The sequence below is a fragment of the Citrus sinensis genome, chromosome 9, assembly GCF_022201045.2.
Source record: "Citrus sinensis cultivar Valencia sweet orange chromosome 9, DVS_A1.0, whole genome shotgun sequence".
NCBI classification, from domain to species: domain Eukaryota; kingdom Viridiplantae; phylum Streptophyta; class Magnoliopsida; order Sapindales; family Rutaceae; genus Citrus; species Citrus sinensis.
Window position 1 is genome coordinate 24,082,431 of NC_068564.1, and position 18,724 is coordinate 24,101,154.

General features: G+C 34.1%; 2 protein-coding genes across 9 annotated transcripts in view; both read left to right on the top strand.

Moving 5' to 3' along the window:
* Nucleotides 1-3,021: 3,021 nt before the first annotated feature.
* Nucleotides 3,022-4,555, top strand: LOC112499245 (uncharacterized). The gene is made up of 2 exons (XM_025101907.2): nt 3,022-3,843; nt 3,956-4,555. The coding sequence occupies exons 1-2, from the start codon at nt 3,409-3,411 to the stop codon at nt 4,391-4,393; spliced, it is 873 nt and encodes a 290-aa protein (XP_024957675.1). The 5' UTR covers nt 3,022-3,408; the 3' UTR covers nt 4,394-4,555.
* Nucleotides 4,556-5,093: 538 nt separating this feature from the next.
* The window catches only part of LOC102621308 (tRNA (guanine(37)-N1)-methyltransferase 1), a 31,683-nt gene continuing 18,052 nt past the window's right edge, over nt 5,094-18,724 (top strand). The window contains exons 1-9 of one of the 8 annotated variants that reach the window (XM_006464595.4): nt 5,107-6,172; nt 6,636-6,734; nt 7,530-7,649; nt 7,755-7,921; nt 8,485-8,555; nt 8,812-8,954; nt 9,057-9,168; nt 9,661-9,773; nt 9,862-10,332. In XM_006464595.4, the coding sequence (XP_006464658.1) occupies nt 5,366-6,172; nt 6,636-6,734; nt 7,530-7,649; nt 7,755-7,921; nt 8,485-8,555; nt 8,812-8,954; nt 9,057-9,168; nt 9,661-9,773; nt 9,862-10,005 (1,776 nt within the window). In that variant the 5' untranslated portion in view covers nt 5,107-5,365 and the 3' untranslated portion in view covers nt 10,006-10,332. Of the gene's footprint in view, nt 6,180-6,635; nt 6,735-7,529; nt 7,650-7,754; nt 7,922-8,484; nt 8,556-8,811; nt 8,955-9,056; nt 9,169-9,660; nt 9,774-9,861; nt 10,333-18,724 lie in introns of those variants that run through there. The other 7 variants (XM_052433824.1, XM_015528153.3, XM_052433820.1 and 4 more) reach the window with 7 other exon arrangements.

Here is an 18,724-nt window from a genome sequence, read left to right on the forward strand (position 1 = left end):
TGAAAAAAGAATAGTTCGTACGGATATATAATTTGTAAAAGCAAAGTTTTCCAAATGTGGTGTGGGCTTTTGAAACGAATCATAAATGATCATACAGTCTTAAATTTTTGTATAAATTTATTTTATATAATTTTATATAATATTAATTTATTAATTAAATAAAAATATAAATTAATAAAAATAAATTATATGAGTCTAGTGATATTTAATTCAATCAATCTTATCATGTCACATTAATTTATACAAAATAAATTTGTACAAAAATTTATGACTGTATCATTACTCTTTTCAATAATGGTATGGTTATTATAATTCTAATTTTAAATTTTAATTTTAATTTTAATTAAACAGCACTTGTATATTAATTACCTCGTTATTTATTATTTTAGATTTTTTCCATTTTAAAGAATAATAACAAAAATAATAATAATAATAATAATATGGGCACGAGGTTGAACAAAATATTCACTTGTATCCACAGACTGTAGTGTGTGAGAATGGGCTCAATTTATGGATCTGGGTTAATTTGACTGGCCCATCCATTGAGCAACAATGCCTGCAGAGGGAGTTTCTATTGAGCCCCCTAAATTTGCTACTCCATACCGTGCACCAAATAGGGTTTGCTAAGAAATATTTGGTAGGCCCAAATAGTTCTTTCCAGATGGCGTTAGAGTTCAGCCCAAGAGAGCTCAGCAAACCCATGATTTCGAATTATTGGACTTACCGAGCACACAACTGCTAATCTGTAGTCCTTGCTACGAAAGTGTTGGAGTATCAGCGCCCGCCCCCCCCCCCCCCCAAAATTTCTCTCAAAATTAGAGGTGGCAAAAATATTCGTTCGGTCCGGATAAATAATTTCTCTCAAAATTAGAGGTGGTAAAAATATTCGTTTGGTCCGGACCTGGACCGTACCCGAGTATTGTAGACTGAGTATTATTCGGCTCGGATATGAAGTCGGGTCGGTCTTGGGCATCACTTGATAAACTTGGAACCTAAATTTTATTAAAAAAATATTAAATATATATATATTATTTTAAATATTTATATTTATTTGACTCATTTATTATACATATATAAAGTTTTAAACACTTAAAGTTTATATTTTCATGTCAAATTTTATTGAAATAAATTTAAAACTTATAAAATTACCAAAAAATAAAAAATATATACACATATAATATTAAAAAATATAAAATTCGGGTACTCGGATTACAACCCGGCCCAGACCCGGACCAATTGCATCCGGGCAGGGTCCGGTCATTGCAATACTCGGACCCGACCCGGGGTTTTGCCATCCCTACTCAAAACCCCCATTGTCAATTTATTTAGTACCAAAAATACTCTTTTGTTCTAGAAAAACTCCCTTTTATTTATAAATATTTTAATTTCTAATAACTTTCTCACTTTTAAAATTTTTCTGTAAACTCGATATATGCTAATTATCCAGTTACCGAAGCAACCCCATAGGCATTCGCTTTTGCGTCTCTCTTTCTAATTAAAAAAAAATCTAAAAGAAAAAAGACCTTAGGCTTTATAAGATAATGAATATTTTACAGGTGTAACCAAATTTCATTATACCTATAAAATTTAGGTGTAGTAATTAGTTTGAAAATCCTTTAAAAATTGATGCAATGTGAAATTTTTTTATCTATGTTAGTTTCCATGTTTTTTACAAGACTTTTTATTTTTGAATTGAAAAGTAAAGCTTTCTTCCTTTTATCTTTTCATTTGTCAGGTGATTAAATGTAAAGTATACCACAATCTTTAGAAAATAGTTTCACCTAAAGTATATTCTTCTGGGAAAAATAAATAACCATGTTTCCCAAATATATAGTCTAGAGGAATATTTAACTCTAGAGATTTTTTTTTTTTAAAAAAAAGAAGGTTGTATTTAAAGATATTGCAAAGGCATAAAAAAATTCATTATGTGCAAGTAAAATTATTGAAGGGAGAGAGACAAAGGTTAAATCTAATCGTATATGTCCTCAAATGTCATTATAATATAATAAGGGATTTATGATATTAATAAAAGGGTGCCAATAATTCTACTCGCTCAAAAAATGCTTCCCAACGGGTGCATAAAACTTGTTCTTTGAGGTGAGTCCAACGGCTTGTGGTTAAACTAGTCAAACCAAGAATTCATCTAATAATTAAGAGTTAGGCTATTCTAACTTAAAATTTTGATACAAATCTAAAGTCATTAATTTAAAAAAAATTTATGATAGATATTAAAAATCATGGTTCAAGATTTTTGTCAAAAATTTATATTGTAATAATTTTAATATCTATGGATTGACCGAGAATCCTTTCATTTCCTTATACAATTACTATTCTTTGTTAATGATCATGGTCTGACCATCTTCATCAATTACCAATAGCTAACCACAAATTCCTTGGACAATTCCTAGTGTAGAGAGTCTTTACAGTCTAAACCAATAAATTTTTCTTTATAGACATTTTTGGTCAGCCATCATAGTGTAACCAAAATTTCTCTTCTATGAACTTTTCAAATCAATTATAATGATCTGACTACAACTAAATCATGATTTTGTGATCATATTGAGTGTGACGATCTTAATTAGTTGAATATAAATTACATGAATTTTAAGCATATATAAGGTTTTTTTTAGACATTTTAATTTTATTGATATCATCAATGGAAGTGATGGTGCAACGTGAACCGTTTATTAATCTCATTATTTATGATTTCATAATTCCTAAAGTCAACTATATGGTAGGGAATATAACATTGTTTTTGCATTGATGTGAACGTATAATTACAATAATTTGTAATATTTAAGTTGGTAATTGATGCTATTCTAGATTTAGATGCAAACCAACTTGTAATTTTTATGCTATCAAACGAGGATTATATAAGTAATGTATACTTTTCAAATCCTTCTCACGTTGAGAATGAAATTAAATTACTGTTTAGACTGAATAATAAAATTGAAAAAGATGAAGTGAACTTTCTTATTTTCTTGTTCCCATTTTTCTAAGTCCATTCTTATTTGTTGGAGTCAAAGTCTTTAGTTTGCCGACGCTCTCAAGTCAACATACTCTAATTTCAAAATTTGCCCTCCCATTAAATACTTTTTAACTAATAATTATTATTTTAATCACATTTCAGCTTGTGAAAATTTTTTGTAGTTCTAATTATCTAACGTCGTATCCTGAGAAGAAGCGGGATAGTCGCCCCATGAACTTCCCCCCCCCACGAACAACAAAAGCATCATCATACTTCAAAAAAAAAAGAAAAAAAAAATTCCCTCGTTTTCTCTGAATCATCCTTAATTTTCTCTCCCCACAAACACTCCCCTAAATAGCAAATCCTCTCCCACCACTGAAAAAAAAAAAAAGATTGTTTAATTTCATTTTTACTAAAACCCCACTTAGATTTTCATTAAAATGAACCGAAAAACAAAAACAAAGACCCCCAAAAAGTTGACAAAGAACAATAATTCTAACGGTAGCAGCAGAAGGTTCTTGCCGTGCTGTATGCCACAGGCGGTTGACCTAATCAACACGAACGACGTTGGTTCGGTCCGGCCGGTCAGCGGCTGTACGAGCGGGTCAACTGAGCCGGTGCTCGCGTACGTCAAACCTATGGGGGAGAATAAACAAGGAGTTGTGCTGCCTAGAGTGTTGCCTGTGGCGGCTGTCGCGGCGGCGGCGGCTTCTTTATGTGGACATGATGATGATAAAAATATTAGTGACAAGGAACAAAACGGTCTTAAAATCATTAAGAAGATGAAAAAGAAAAAGAAAAATAAAGGGGGCAGCAGTAGTGCTCGTCCGAGGCTTTTGGGTATTTTGAAGGCAGTTTTATTCGAAACTTCTTTGGTACGTATATAATATATAATAATAATAATTAGTTAATTTCCCTTTTGTTTATTTATCTTGCTCTGAATCAATAACAATAATCAGGGTTAAATTAAATTTGTAATCATTGCAGGCGAAGAGAATCAGAAAGAGGAAAATTAAACAGAAGACGTGCCAAACAAGCAGTGGATCATCAAATGAGGAATCGTCGATGCTCAAAGAATTTGATCAAGATGGAAGCATTACTTCATCTGCTTCGGCGTGTACTTCCTCGTCTGATCCTACGAACAAATCCCTTCGATTGGAGTGTAAACAAAAACAACAACGGGACGTTGTTGTTGCTGAAGCTCAACATCATCATCATCTTAATCAGCATGGGAGAGGGTGTTACGATTCTTACGTTGGCTTCTGTTTGATTTTAATTAGCCTATTGATACTGATCGTCTGGGGCAAGCTCTGCGCCATATTCTGTACTTCCACGTGGCTTTTCTTGGGGGCACGTTGGAACACCGGTAACCAATCATCGGAAAATATGCCTGTCGATTCCAAATCGTCATGGGAGGACTGGTAGAAAGGGACCAATCTCGCGGTCTATACACACCCATTTCGACATTTTGCTTTAATTTGCCAGTTTGGTACCTTTTTTTCAGATTTTTGGTTCATGATATGTATAGCTTTATATGTTATACTTATATGTAAGTAAATTAAAAAGGATTTAGGGTTCCTGTTTTGACTTTATCTTTTTGCAATCTTTTAAGTACGTGTGTATATATATGATATTGAGGAAATGAAAATTGTACAAACATTTTGGTGGTGGCACGAAAATTATTTGAATATTCAAAGAAGCAAAATGATGCTGCTGGTTAACAAACACTGGCACATGTTGTTTTCAGAACTTCGACTGTTTTGGTGGGACGATCATGCATGTCATTATTTGAATGGCTAGAAGGATAAATGATTCAATAAGATTCTGAAAATTCCAAAATTTGGTCACAACCCAAGTTTGAAAATTTTCCAAATTCATTGTCTTAGATTGGACTTTTGCTTACAGTTTCACATTTGAGAGTAAAGAGTCGCTATGACAAGTTGGTAGTCAAAAGTTTTGAGTGGAAAAACTAATAGCCATTTTTAATACCAGCGTACTAATTGGGGCCAAAGTCAATTTCACACTCAGCAACTTTGCCTCTCATTTGAAGGTTATAAATTCAGAAATTATCTTGTTTGAGAACAGCAGAATTTGACAGGAAGATAAAAACATAACAATAATCTCAGCTCTTATAACAAATAAGAAAAATGAGATAATTAATGAGATTACATGCCAACACTCTTCTTGATATGTGCTACCTATAGTTCTAATAAAATTGGCAAACTATGTATGTCATTTACGTGCTTTCCATAATATTTCTGTTAGTTGCACGCCATAACCTACAAAAAGATTTTGCTTTTGAAAAAAAAAAAAAATGAAACTTAATTCCTTAAACCCTCTTAAACCCCACCTTATCCAAAATTGTCTAACACTCTTAACTGGTCAAAAAAACCAAAAATGGGTAGCACCAAACTGTTACTGAGACCAAACCCTCTCCCTTCAGTCATCTTCTCTCCACCCATTCACTCTCTGTTCGCCAAACCCAAATTCATCGCCCCCGTCACTCTCTCCACCTTCTCCACCGCCGCCATCTCCGCCGCCAGCGGCAACCACCAATCCTCCCTCCCTTACGGCCCCTCTCTTTTTAAAGGCAAAACCCCACCAACCCTCAAACAACAACAGGACCAACAAGAAAATGAAACCAAAGCCTTTATTGACGAAACCCACTTCACCAGAATCTTCGACATCGCCGCCCTCCGCGTCCCCGCGAAAGACTGTTACGCCCTCGAGTCCCGCCTCCGTGGCCACCTTCTCAACTGGCCACGCGTCCGCAACATCGCCCGCGTCCTGGGTGATGAAATCGAAACCCAATTCGTTAAATTGTTGGGAAATAACAATGATGGGAGTCACGGTGGAAATGAGGATTTCTCCGGGGTGGTGGGAGATGAGGTGAATTCTGTTCTGTTCAGGGAGGAGTTAGTAAAGAGCTTTGACGCTCGTGGGTTCGTTAAGTTTAGGAATTTAGCGAGGATTTCGCGGCTGAGGAGGAAGAAGAGGAAGGAAAAGAAGGAGGGTAAGGAGGGAAATGGGAGGAAGGGGGAGCTTTATGTGGTGGAGGTTGTTGAGGAAGAGAGAAAGGAAATGAGTGGATTGTTGGGGGATGAGTTTAGAGGAGGAGAGAAATGGAGAGGATCAACAAGGTTGTTGCTTTTGGATGAGGAGTTAGTTGATAAGAATGTGGAGGAATTTCCTGAAGCAATCAAGGTCTCTTGTGAGTTCTTTTCAATTTTCGATTTCATTTCTAGTTTCGCGTTCTCATATATTAGCTCTAGCAAAAGATTATATTTGCTGTTTGGAATTGTATTCAAAACACATTCAGATACTTAAAATTGTATGTTACTTTTGAAAGCTTCTTTTAGATAGCAAGAATGAACTTTACTTGATTTTTTATTTTTAGTGTGGCGTGCTATGTTATAACATTCAGTAGCGAACATGGCAAATGGAAAACTGCGTGCCTGGATGTTATGCCCTTTTTGTTTCCTGGCATAAAATTTTTATGTTTCTTTGGTCTCTGTGCTTTATTTGTTATGCTAAATCATCGTTTTATGGTGAAATCCTGAGGTTTAATTGGTTTTTCATGCCATTATCTGAAATTAGTTAGATTTAATGAGTATCCTTTATCTGTTCAATAGTCAAATTGTATCTTAAACTGTCATCTATGCTTCAGGTTTTACTGGAACAAGATACCAGAGAAAATACAACACCAACTTTGGAGCTTGTCAAATGTAGGCTGACATTGTTTTATGATTATTGGCTGATGAATGAGGTATTTTATTTGACTATTCCTGTGTGTATTTATATGTTTTTCCTTGCTTTTTCTTGTTCCACTTTTCTTTTGGGTTTGATGGCATTGTTGTCAGTTTATTCAAGTGAATTCACTTGTTGATGCCTGCTAAAAAGGAATAAAAGAAAAGGACATGCAAATATAGTACATTACCTTGTTTGAAGGAGAGATTAGCAGACGCCCTCAATTTTCAAGTTCCAGGTTTTTTGCATGGGGATTTCTTGTTCTCCATCTTATTCCCTGATTTCATTTTTCTTCCAATGTTCTTTTCTTCATACGGCTCTGACATTAACAATCTATATTTAATTACTCTGTTACTGCTTAGGCAACGTTATTTCTGAATCATTTTGTCATAAAAATTTGGTTATCAACCTTCAAAGCATCATCTTAGAATTTTAAAGCGGGTAAGCAATGAACTTGGTAAAACATACACTTTTGTGTCTGATTTAAAAAATAAAATACAAAAAATTGATCAGTTTTGAAATAGCTTATGTTTGTTTCCAGTTTCACATTTGTAATCCTATTGACTTTATTTTGGTATCAGTTTCTGTCAAAAATGAACTAAACTGAGCTATGGCAGAATCTCTCTCTAGATTGCAGCCTTTGCTTTCACTTAGGATGGCTTTCTAATACTCTCTCTCACCCTCTCTCCCCCGCAGTGATTCTACTGTTGGGAAATTATATCATTGGTCATACCTGTATGGTAGGGGCACTGAATGCTTTGAGCTGAAAGTTTGTAATGTTGATGAGACTTTTGACTTCCATAGTTACGTGCAGATATTGGAGGCCTTGCTACCAAAGGGTATGATCATCCCTTCAGCTTTTGAAACAGTTGGGCATATAGCACATCTAAACCTGAGAGAAGAACATCAACCATTCAAGTATCCTATAGCAAAGGTGCTAAGATATAATAATATTATTCTTTCCATTTTGACTATGTACTACACTTTGACGTGTGAAATTAAATAAAGGTGCCATTGTTTTTATTTCTTTCTTTCTCAGGTAGTGCTGGATAAAAATAAGCCAAAAATACAAACTGTTGTGAATAAAATTGATGCCATTCATAATGACTACAGAACCATGCAGCTTGAGGTTCTAGCTGGAAACAATTCCCTTGTCACTATGCTGGTTGAGAATGGATTTCGATTTAATGTTGATTTAGCAACAGTGTATGTTCTTCTTCCTTTCGAGCTATTGAAAAATTCAGCTGAACTTTTCTAGTTACTTCTTTCCCTAGCAAGTAATAATATGATTAAATGGCTCAAAATTGCAGTGCTTTCTTTTAAATGGCTATATTAATCTGAAAGCAGGAATTTATGACCTTCCTTAATTTAGGCACCTGAAAATGTGTGCTAAGTTGAAATGATGCAATCATAGCTATTTCATCATTTATCTCTTTTCAGGTGTTTTGACACAATGTGTTGACAAAATGTTTTATGTCATGATAATTTTAAGCAGAGAGCACAAGGCTAACTTTCTGTAGTCCCTGATGTAATTATAATTCTGTAACCATCTGCAGAATGATCTTCTACATAGCATATCATGCAGTAGAAACATGAACTTATGAAACTATATAAATGTTTCAGACTCTTCATAATTCTTTAAGTGAAATAACGTGAAGGTGTCTCTTATATAAATTCCTGTTATCAAGAACCTCTACTATCAAACTTAACCAATTCAGCAGAGGTTTAAAGAATCTTTTTTTTCTTTCCTTTTTTTTTTCCCTGTGCAGATATTGGAATTCAAAGCTAGCAACTGAACGACAAAGGCTTTTGAGTGGATTCAATTTCAAAGATGTTGTTTGTATGTTTGTATATTGACATTTTTTTTTTCACCTATAATCCTTCCTTGCTTTTGTTATACTCCCATTTGGGCATTTGTTTTTTAATTTTTATATTTATATTTATTTATTTATTATTATTATTATTATTTTTTTTTTGGCTGCCATGATCTCCTTCACCTATCTCGGAAGAGGACATATTTTGTTGGCAGATATTGTTGGAAGCCCTATAGTGAGATGCTTACATGTGTGAATCTTTGTTTTTTGTCCAAATGACAGGTGATGTTTTTGCTGGTGTTGGTCCTATCTGTATACCTGCAGCAAAGATTGTGAAACGTGTATATGCTAATGACTTGAACCCTTATGCAGTCGACTATTTGGAAAGAAATAGTGTCCTCAACAAGCTTGAGAAAAAGATTGAGGTATGATTAAGATACTTTTGTTTGGGTATCATGGTGTGATGGTCCCTTTTTTTGCTAATTATAGACTGCTTAGAATGTGACATCATGTATGTTGATATGTAGGTCTTTAACATGGATGGAAGGAGGTTCATTGATGCTATGTTCGCAAGCCAAAAAGCTCATAAAATTACCCAAGTGGTTATGAATTTGCCAAATGATGCTACAGAGTTTCTAGGTATGCCACTATATTCTATCAGTGATTTTGCTTATTTCTTCACTTCAATTGATTAATAGTTGAATCATGTAATTTGATTATTCCTCTCGGTTACAATTTATATTGACAAAATATATTCTGTTGCACGTCACCTGTTGTTGAACTTCATAGTTGTTTTAATTTCGAGTTTGTCATCAAGAACTTACTAATATGTGCATTGAATTATGGGATTTAGTCTATGCTCCTGTTGGTTAAGCATATAATTCTGAGTTGAACAAGGTTTGAAAAGTAGCAAATGTGTAAAGTTTCTGATGTTCAAGTTACAGAAATTTAATTTTGAAAATGGTAAGGCAACATTCTGGATATTAATTACTAAAGAAGTCATTATTGGCTATAACTGTTGCAAGCCTGTAAAGTGATGAGTATGGTTGTTGACTCTAAATTTAATGGATTGTGATGTCAATGATTTTGGACTATTTTGTGTGAAACTTTGACCTCGCATTTCATGGGCAGATGCATTCAGAGGAATCTACAGAGATAGGCCCGAAGATGCAAAATTCACCTTTCCAAAGATTCATCTTTATGGATTCTCTAAAGCCCGAGATCCAGAGTTTGATTTTCACGAGGTTTGGTATTGAATTTTCCCTCCATACATTTGTGAATTAATGGAATGTTGGGTTTATATGTATTCCTTCTTTTATTGTTTCACTGCAGCGCATAAGAATTGCTCTTGTGGAGGTTGCAGTTAATGTAGAAATGCGAAGGGTACGTCTTGTCGCTCCAGGAAAATGGATGTTATGTGCATCGTTTGTCCTCCCTGAGAGCGTAGCATTTGCAAGAAGATCACCCAATATGTAAGTAGTTCAAGTTAAAGCCAAGCTGTGTTGTTAGCTCCACGCATGTATCATAATATTCAATTCATTCGATTATAGAATTATAAATTTCTTTTACTTCATAGTTTTATTCATTTACTTATTCCCTTCTTTGGAAGAATTGCAAATAACGCTGTGAGAATCCATAGGGAAGGTGAAGAAACATTTTGCCATATAGGTGGCCTGTTTCCTTGTTTATTTCCTAGTATACTGTTACCTGTGGATCATTTTTTTTTTCTCATGGTGGTTTTTTGCCCTGTACTTGAAAAAAAGGTATGACAGGAGTTATAGAAGTGAAGTGGTTAAGGCTTTATCCCCTTTTTTGTTATCTTCTAACCATTATGAGACTTGCTTGATGTTTTTATTAATTGGTTTTCCAAATAAATATGAAAGCTCTGTTCCACATAAATATTAGATCATGTTGAGTTTGAGTTGCTGGGTACTGTTTTTTCTTGTTTGATGTTTTATTCTTGAAGCTATACCTTGTTGCTAGAGCTTTTGTAAAACTGTATTTAAGGATTTAAGGATACTTAGGTTGTCTTTGGAATGGAGGTCTGGCAGCTGTAGTTTTTAAGTCACAACACTAAAATGTTTGATAAAAACTAACTGTTATAACTTGGAAGTTATGTTGATATGATTTTTCACTTGTACGATAAAAAATTATTATATCTTTAATAATTTTTTGGGATTAAGGTTAGGCAGCGGCAGCTTTTAAGCGACAACACTAAATTATTCGGTAAACACTAACTATTGTATCTTAGAAGTTATGTTGATATAATTTTTTACTTGTATGATAAAGAATCTCTTATATCTTTAATAGTTTTGTCAAAATTATCATTTAAAAATTGTAATTTAAAAGTTATAGTATCTCAATCCCAAATAGGATTTTAGTATCGGGGTTAAGATTTTGTGTGTTTTCAGAAAATATGAACTTCACATTTTCTGTGGGAGACATTTTCTGGAGAATGCTAAATGGCTTGGGTGATTATGTTAGTAATAATCAATCAATCACAAAGATAAAGGAGGTTTCTAAGTCATGATTGATGAAATAACAAGAGGGAAGGGTAAAGAAGATGAAATGCCAAATGATATTTTGTTTTCAATTTACTATGATGTGGTCCAACAAAATGAGTTGTGTTCAAAATGAGAAGCCCAGACATCTTACAGTTACAGACATATCTTGCTTTCATGTCTGAAACTTTGTTTTGTACTGAGTTTTATCTTTCTGCCGTACAACACCAGAACACAACACAGCACAACTAAACTAACAGATGATGGAGACCTTTTTCATGCATCAATTACACCAATGTGTGCATAAATGCCAAACAAGCACCCAAATACTTGTTGCACAGGCTTGCCCTTTTTGCCTTCGGACGGCCCAGATCAGTCCCCACTATCATACGCGCGCAAACACACGCAGTTGATCCTGCCCCTCCATAAAATCATTACAGTGAGGCAGTAGCGTGTAGTTGTTATGTGATACTTGCCCTGGGGGCAAAATTGGAATGGAAAGTGGGGGGGGAGGGGGTGATCAAAGAGAAAGCGAGAGGAAATCTCAGTTCAGACTTCAGATTGTGATCTAAACTATAATGTTGCTATCTTTCTCTTTCTCGTTCTCTCTGTGGTCCATGCACAATAATTATGATGTTGAGTTTTTGGGGCTGGTGTTTATAAATGGAGATGTGAGAGGGAGAGGGGAAACTTTGAGCCTTTTGTGCTTACGTGGCTGATTTTTATTTGTCGAACTTGTTTGAGGACGGCGCTAGTCAGCTACACCCGATATCACGCCTTTTGTTGTGGGGGGGGGGGGGGGGGGGGGGGGGGGGGGTGTGAAGAATATGAGATCTTCTTAATTCACCCGAATCGCATTGATACACATTGGTTTAATCACGCCATTTTGATTTTGTAGCACAATATTTTGGTGCTATACTTGTTTGATGACACGGTCTCATTTGATTGATCACATTCACGCTTTCTAGTTCCTCTCTTTGATACACCATGTCTTAGTTGTGCGTTAATTTTTGCCAGCATTTATGAATTTTGGATGATTTTATGCAATTTTAAACGATGATAATATAATGAGCGTATTTTTGCATTATATGTAAGACTTGACAAGAACTTTTGAATATGCATGTGAGTTGTGACTATGTTAGGGCAACAATAACATCGATAGAGACACTTGATATGTATATAAAGACCGGAGAGATTCGATTTTGGGGTTCATCGTGGTCTCGCAACAACTCTCCCATGAATAGTTTGACTACTTACTATGTTGCCGAGTGAAAAGACTTAATTAACCACACAAAACTTTATAAGAATGGTGCATGGATGTGACATTATGTGTTTTTAGTCGTTTCTTGTTGAAAAAAAAATGATTACATGAAACATTGTTATAATTTGATGGACCCACGGGTATTAACGTACGTGACATGAAAGGAGAATATATCTTACATATGTTTGATTCTTTTTATATTTTAAAGTTATTTAACCAATTGACAACTTTTGTCTCACTATGTATTAAAATGTGTGTATTTTTAATTCATCGTCTCATGAGGATATTAAGTGCAAGATCATATGCATTTAATAACATATCTATACAAAATTTTGAAGCATTAATCACATTAATTAAACATTAATAATCTTTTTGAAGTCCAAAATTTTACACACACACACATTCCGGTTTAAAGAAGAAATTTCCATTTTAGAAGGCACCACATGGAGTTGGCATTTTACAGATCTTTCCATTAGTGGGAAGCCATCATTGCAAAGGCTTCACATCTTCATCACCAAATCTTACCCTCTATGATTGCACCAATCCATAGGACCACAAAACAAGATTATCGCCCCCCTCCACAACAAATATCATATGATCAGACGATCATGACCGTTAAAACTTTGCATCAATCAATGTGCACAACTAAAAGAAACGAAAAAAAAAATCTGTGAATGGTGAAAAGGAAACATAAAGTGCAAAAGAAAACTTTTCTGGCAGAATATGTAAGTTCCATTCTCTCAATCAATAGTGTTTTGAAATACAAGGAGCCTGATTGTCCAACTATTTCTTACACTATTGAGGATCATAAAATTAGACATGCTTTACTTGAGTGTTAATTTGCTTCTTTACTCAGTGTACCAACAACTCAATCTTAATGAGTTAAAACCAACTTCCACCACTCTTTTACTTGCTACCACAATATTACCCTTTTATAATAAATTTTTTATTTGGACATTAATAAAAAGAAAATAATTATATTACCAATTTAACTCTAAAAAATAAAAAAAAATTATATTAATTTTTAATTGTCAAAAATTGTATGCAAACTACCAAGTGTGCAAATGGTGTTTGCAAAAAAATTAATATAATTTTTTTTATTTTTTAGGATTAAATTAGTAATTTAATTATTTTCTTTTTATTAGTGTCCAATATTTTTTTTTATAAAAGGGTAATATTGTAAAAGTAAGTCAAAGAAAATAAAAAGTAATGGTAGGGGTATCAATACTTTAACGGCATGGATGTTTCGAGGTATTTTTAAAAATAAAGGAACTAAATTGACACTAATCTTAAAATACAGGGACTAAATGAGCTTTTATCCAAATAACAAATATCAAAATATTTATATTATTAAATTTTTAGGCTTAATTAACTAATTAAAGTCTTAAATTTTTATTTAGGACATTAAAATGGCCAGGTAGATTCTATTAGCCCAAAAAAAAATTTTTATTAAAAATATTAATTAAGTATCTACATTTATTTCATTCATTTATTGTTGATATAAAAGTAAATTCTTTTTCTTTTTATTATAGGATTATGAATATTGACAAAGATAATTATTTTAATAATTTGTATTTTGCATGTGAATTTTGTAATGGATCAATGTTAATGTAAGATATATTTCGAACTTTACTTTTATTTGAATTTTTTATTTTAGTATAATTAACTCAAAATCGAAAACAAAAAAAATTAGTTATTTGAGATCGGGGACCCTCGGGGATCCCCTGTTATTATTCGGTGAGCGGACGAGGACATACGTAAACTACTGGGGATGTGTACAGGGAGATTAGTCCCCTCCCCTCTCTTCCCCTCCCCATTGCCATCCCTATTTAGAATACAAAATCTGATAAATTGTGAATAAAATACTTCTCAAGTACATAAATAAACCAAAAATAAAAATAAAACTATAGGTTCCCAAAATCCGACTTCCAACAAAGACACATAGTAATACTAAATACTAGCTGCTTTAATTTGGAAAAAGTTGATTTGATCCACCACATCTGTGATAAAAAACCTATAATACATTCACTATTTTTGTCAAAGTTATTTTTTAAAGGCTATATTTACTATACAGTATTAATTTTTATTTTATAAATACAGTTTTTGTTTCGCAGCAGCTAAGCTAGAGTGCCTCAATACTGAACTGACACTCATTCAACATTGTGTCAAATTTCTTCATTTGGACTGAATTCTTATCAAATACATATAATTATTTCAAGAATTTGCAACACTTTTAAAAACAACATTTACTAAACAGTTAACTGATTTTCTTTACAATCAATTATTTATACAACATTTAAAAAAATTATTTTAAAATTATTTTTAACTATTTACTAATTTATTTATTTTTATGCCCAAAAATTTATCCGCAGAAAATAGGAAAACGAGATTATCGATAATTCACACTCAAGTATTCTGATCCGATAATATCTTTGCAGGATATTATCGGATATTATCATTGAAGATTTCCTAATAGAATTTTAATTTAACGTCCAACAATCCTAAACTATATAGAACTCTCTTTGCAGGATCGGATAATTTTACTGTTCGCAGAGTTTATATGTCGATATATATATGACTCTTCGGAATCTCCATCTTGCAGACTGTAACATCAATTGCAGGTAAAAGCATCATTCTTAATTACTTAGGTTATTAGATAGCGAGGTAATCATATCTGACCTGTTTTTGTTTCTTGCTTTTACTTTCTAATTTTTTTTTTAATTATTTCCTTTGTTTCGTCATGTAGGACAAGTAGAGTCATGGTTAGAATCTAAGTTTTTTTTTTTTAGTTTCATTAGGTTTTGTTTTATTTTATTTTGTGAGAGCCATGCGTATTCCTTTTTTTATTAGGAATCATAAGTTTAATAGGAATAGAATTAATTACAACTAATATAAATAAACTTGTTATTCTAATTTTTTTTCACAAATTTTTTTCAATAATATACAGCATCTTCTCAATTAAGGTATTTTCCTCTCCTCTCTTGTGAGCTCCAATACGATGGAAACTCGTCAGAAGCAGACGAAGAAGGATGCAGATCGAATAAGTCCACTGCATGATTCAATTCTTCATCACATCCTCTCTTTTCTTCCCGTAAAAGAAGTTGTACAAACCAGCCTCGTGTCAAAACGGTGGCAAGAGTTATGGAAGTGTCTACCCTATCTTAGATTTCAAGAACGTGATTTTACTACCCGGCAAAGGTTTATTAATTTCCTAGAACGTGATTTTACTACCCGGCAAAGGTTTATTAATTTCCTAGAACCTGATTTTACTACCCGGCATAGGTTTACTAAATTCCTGGATTATTTTCTGCGAAAGCGTGACAATAAGTCGAGTATAAACAGATTCGCACTTAAGTGCTCAAAGGATGTTTCTGATATTTGGACTAGCTCTCTAGCAGCATTCAGTGCTTCAGTTGAGGAGCTTGATCTCGAGTTTGGTCTCATTACTAGATATCATCAATTACGTGATTATCCTTCCTGCATTTTTAGTTGTAATTCTTTGGTGACACTGAAACTCAAAGCTGGAGGTGCAATGGCTCGATTTCCTGATAAATTTTTCTTCCCAAAGATGAAGAACTTGCAACTGTCCGAATTCATTCTCCCCAAGACCTTTAGTTATCATCTGCTCAAAAGCCCCAATCTTGAAAATTTGTTCCTTTTCCGTTGTGGTGCGTACATGACTTTTTCAAGTTCAGATAATGAATCTGATTTAGACAGATGGGCCAAATTAGATGAAGCGGATATTTGCTTGCAACTTCCTGATTTTAACTCGGATGGGAGAGTCAGTACATTCGTTAGAATGCTTACAAGTGTGAAGATTCTTCACCTACGGGACACATGTATTAAGGTGCGGATAGATATTCGTATTTTATTTTTATATATAAGGTTTTGGATTAGCTAACTTGGGTAATAACGAACCTCGTTTTATCGTGCATGCAGCATTTACGATATGAAAGAAATTTATCGCAGCGTTTACCGAAGTTTCGCAATCTCAAGCATTTGGAGCTTGGTCTGAGTGCTGAGAATGGTGACATTGGAGTCATGGCTTGTCTACTCAATTGCACATCTAATATTAAATCTCTTGATATAACATTTGCTGACTGCAACCCTGGGGAGACTGGACTGATTCCAAAACAGTTCGAATTGCTATTTCTACCTCCAAGTTTAAAATGGATTAGAATGAGCGAATTTTGTGGGAGAGCGAACCAAGTTGAGCTCCTGAGACTTTTGTTGAACAGTGAAATCTTGGAGAAGATCATTGTTGAACTAGATTATAAGGTGATGGACCCAGATCTGCTGAGGGAGCTCCGACCATCAACAAGCAGTTGCCTTTTGGAGATAAGACACTCACCTATAACAGCGGAGAAGATAGTGAGGCGTTCTCGCGAGCTCGATCCATCAACAATTCGTTGCCGACTGCAAAGAAGTACAATAATTTCACCAATGGACCTACTAAGAAGTTATGATGATGACATGTGAAAAGGGATATTATCTGCAGTTTTACGTGTTAAGTGATTTACTTACCATGGCAATACATAGCCACAGAAGAAAAGTTGCAATTATAAGTTCTTTGACCCCAAAAAAAAATAAAAATTGAAGTTACTTATTATGTTTCTGTTATCCTCATTGTTTTATTCTTTTATTTTTTTAACCTCTTCATCATCAACTATAACATTTTTTGTCACTCCAAACTCAGAATTTTTTTTGTTCAAATCATCGTCTAGAGAAGTTCTCTAGCCAGCCCATAGCAATTTCAAACCGCTTTTTCCATGTCAATATTGGAGCTTTCTTTCTATCTGTGTATCATTTCCACCTTCGCTGCAAATGTCACATAAAATTAGACAAAAGCGATCGAATAACTAGATAGAGGCTTGGCAGGGGCAAGAGACACAAACCAAGGATAAAATAATCCAAGCTTGTCTATCTTCTTTTGCTCGTCGATCAACAGTCTTTTGTCTCCTTGAATACAAGTTCCCCAAAGTCCTACAAGATTCTTGTGTTCAAGTTTCGCAATTTCAATACTTAGATGCTTATACATCAAGAAACACCTAAGAAGGAATGAACATTGTTATCTAGTCGAATGAACAGTACTGCTAGCTGTTACCTCCTCTCTATGTTTTTTCTTTTCCTACTTCCGAAATATGGAGGACACCAGGCCCAAGATAAGTATGCCAGAAATTCTTAAATTGACTGGATAATATTTCTGGACTTTATGGTATTAGCTGCTAACGACAGCTCAATTATTGTTAAAAAAAAACAAAAAAAGGAATAAAGGCTCCCCATTCTCACTTCTAGAAGAACTAAGAATAAAAAATTACAACTATTAATTGTAGTTTATCCTTGCTATGGGGGAAGCAGGAAGCTTTGGGGGGGTTCAATGTGGTCAATGTGCTTACATAAGCAACAACGACCATATTAAACAACTATTTATATACTTTTTTCATTTTGGCTTCATGACAGTATGTTCGGTACTTTTTGGAGTGTACTCGAAAGTGATTTTAGATAATTCTCCATGTATACTAACCTCCCAACCTAGAATTATAACCCCTCAAACTCAGTGGAGATTTTCTTGTGCTGACAAATTCTCTGGTTGTCCAGAAACATCTAATAGACCGCCACTGAGAATGTGATCTTTAAAGAAAAGGTGAAGTAGACATCTCGCTTTCATCATTATGAAAATTATAATCGAAGAAATAGTTTAATCTCATTTTAGGCACTAGGGCGAATCGATTGTCAGGTGAGAATCCTAATCTGATAATTCCTGTAGTAAGAAAAAGTTCGTTTGGTTTGCTGCCAATGGCTAAAACTCATGCCCCATGCGCATTGCGAATTGGGCTTTTTCAATTACCTACCCGAACAGCTGTGTCAGGGCTCTTCATGTACACCATACTCCCAGGTGCTTGCTCTTTGAAATACCAGCAAAGAAGAAGCCTAGCTCAAATGTTTGAGATGATCAAACTAACTTTTTACTATCCCAGATGCTTCTTGAGGGAGTTGTTGTACCTGCTGCCAATGACAAGTTAATGGTCAAGAGAATAACGAAAGAACTCAATTGTAGAGGGATGGAAGCTTCTCCATTCATAAATGAATCTGTTAAAAAAAAAGTAAAAAAATGCTTGGAGATGGGATTAATAGTTTACTACATGTTATGAATGTAAAAACCTTGAAAAATATTGAAATTACTTCTAGGTTAATAGCAGTCTGAATAGTTAAAATTAACCCATTTTTTTAGGTTAATAACAATGTGAACAGTTAGAATTCATCGATTTTTTTGACGAAAATAGGGGCGCGGTGACGAGGGTGTGAGGTGCTAAATGTCGAAATAATTGGGACTGACGATAAATTACCCAATCACAAAAAACAAAAACCGAGGGAGGGATGGTGCAACTGTTGCGAGGTAGGTGAACCATAATCAGATAATGAAGGGTATTAT

What these genes read in the sequence shown, in the direction of transcription:
- LOC112499245 (XM_025101907.2), top strand. Translation starts at nt 3,409, where the DNA reads ATGAACCGAAAAACAAAAACAAAGACCCCCAAAAAGTTGACAAAGAAC. An exon ending in TTTTATTCGAAACTTCTTTG is followed by an intron (nt 3,844 to 3,955) that starts GTACGTATATAA and finishes TAATCATTGCAG; the next exon opens with GCGAAGAGAATCAGAAAGAG.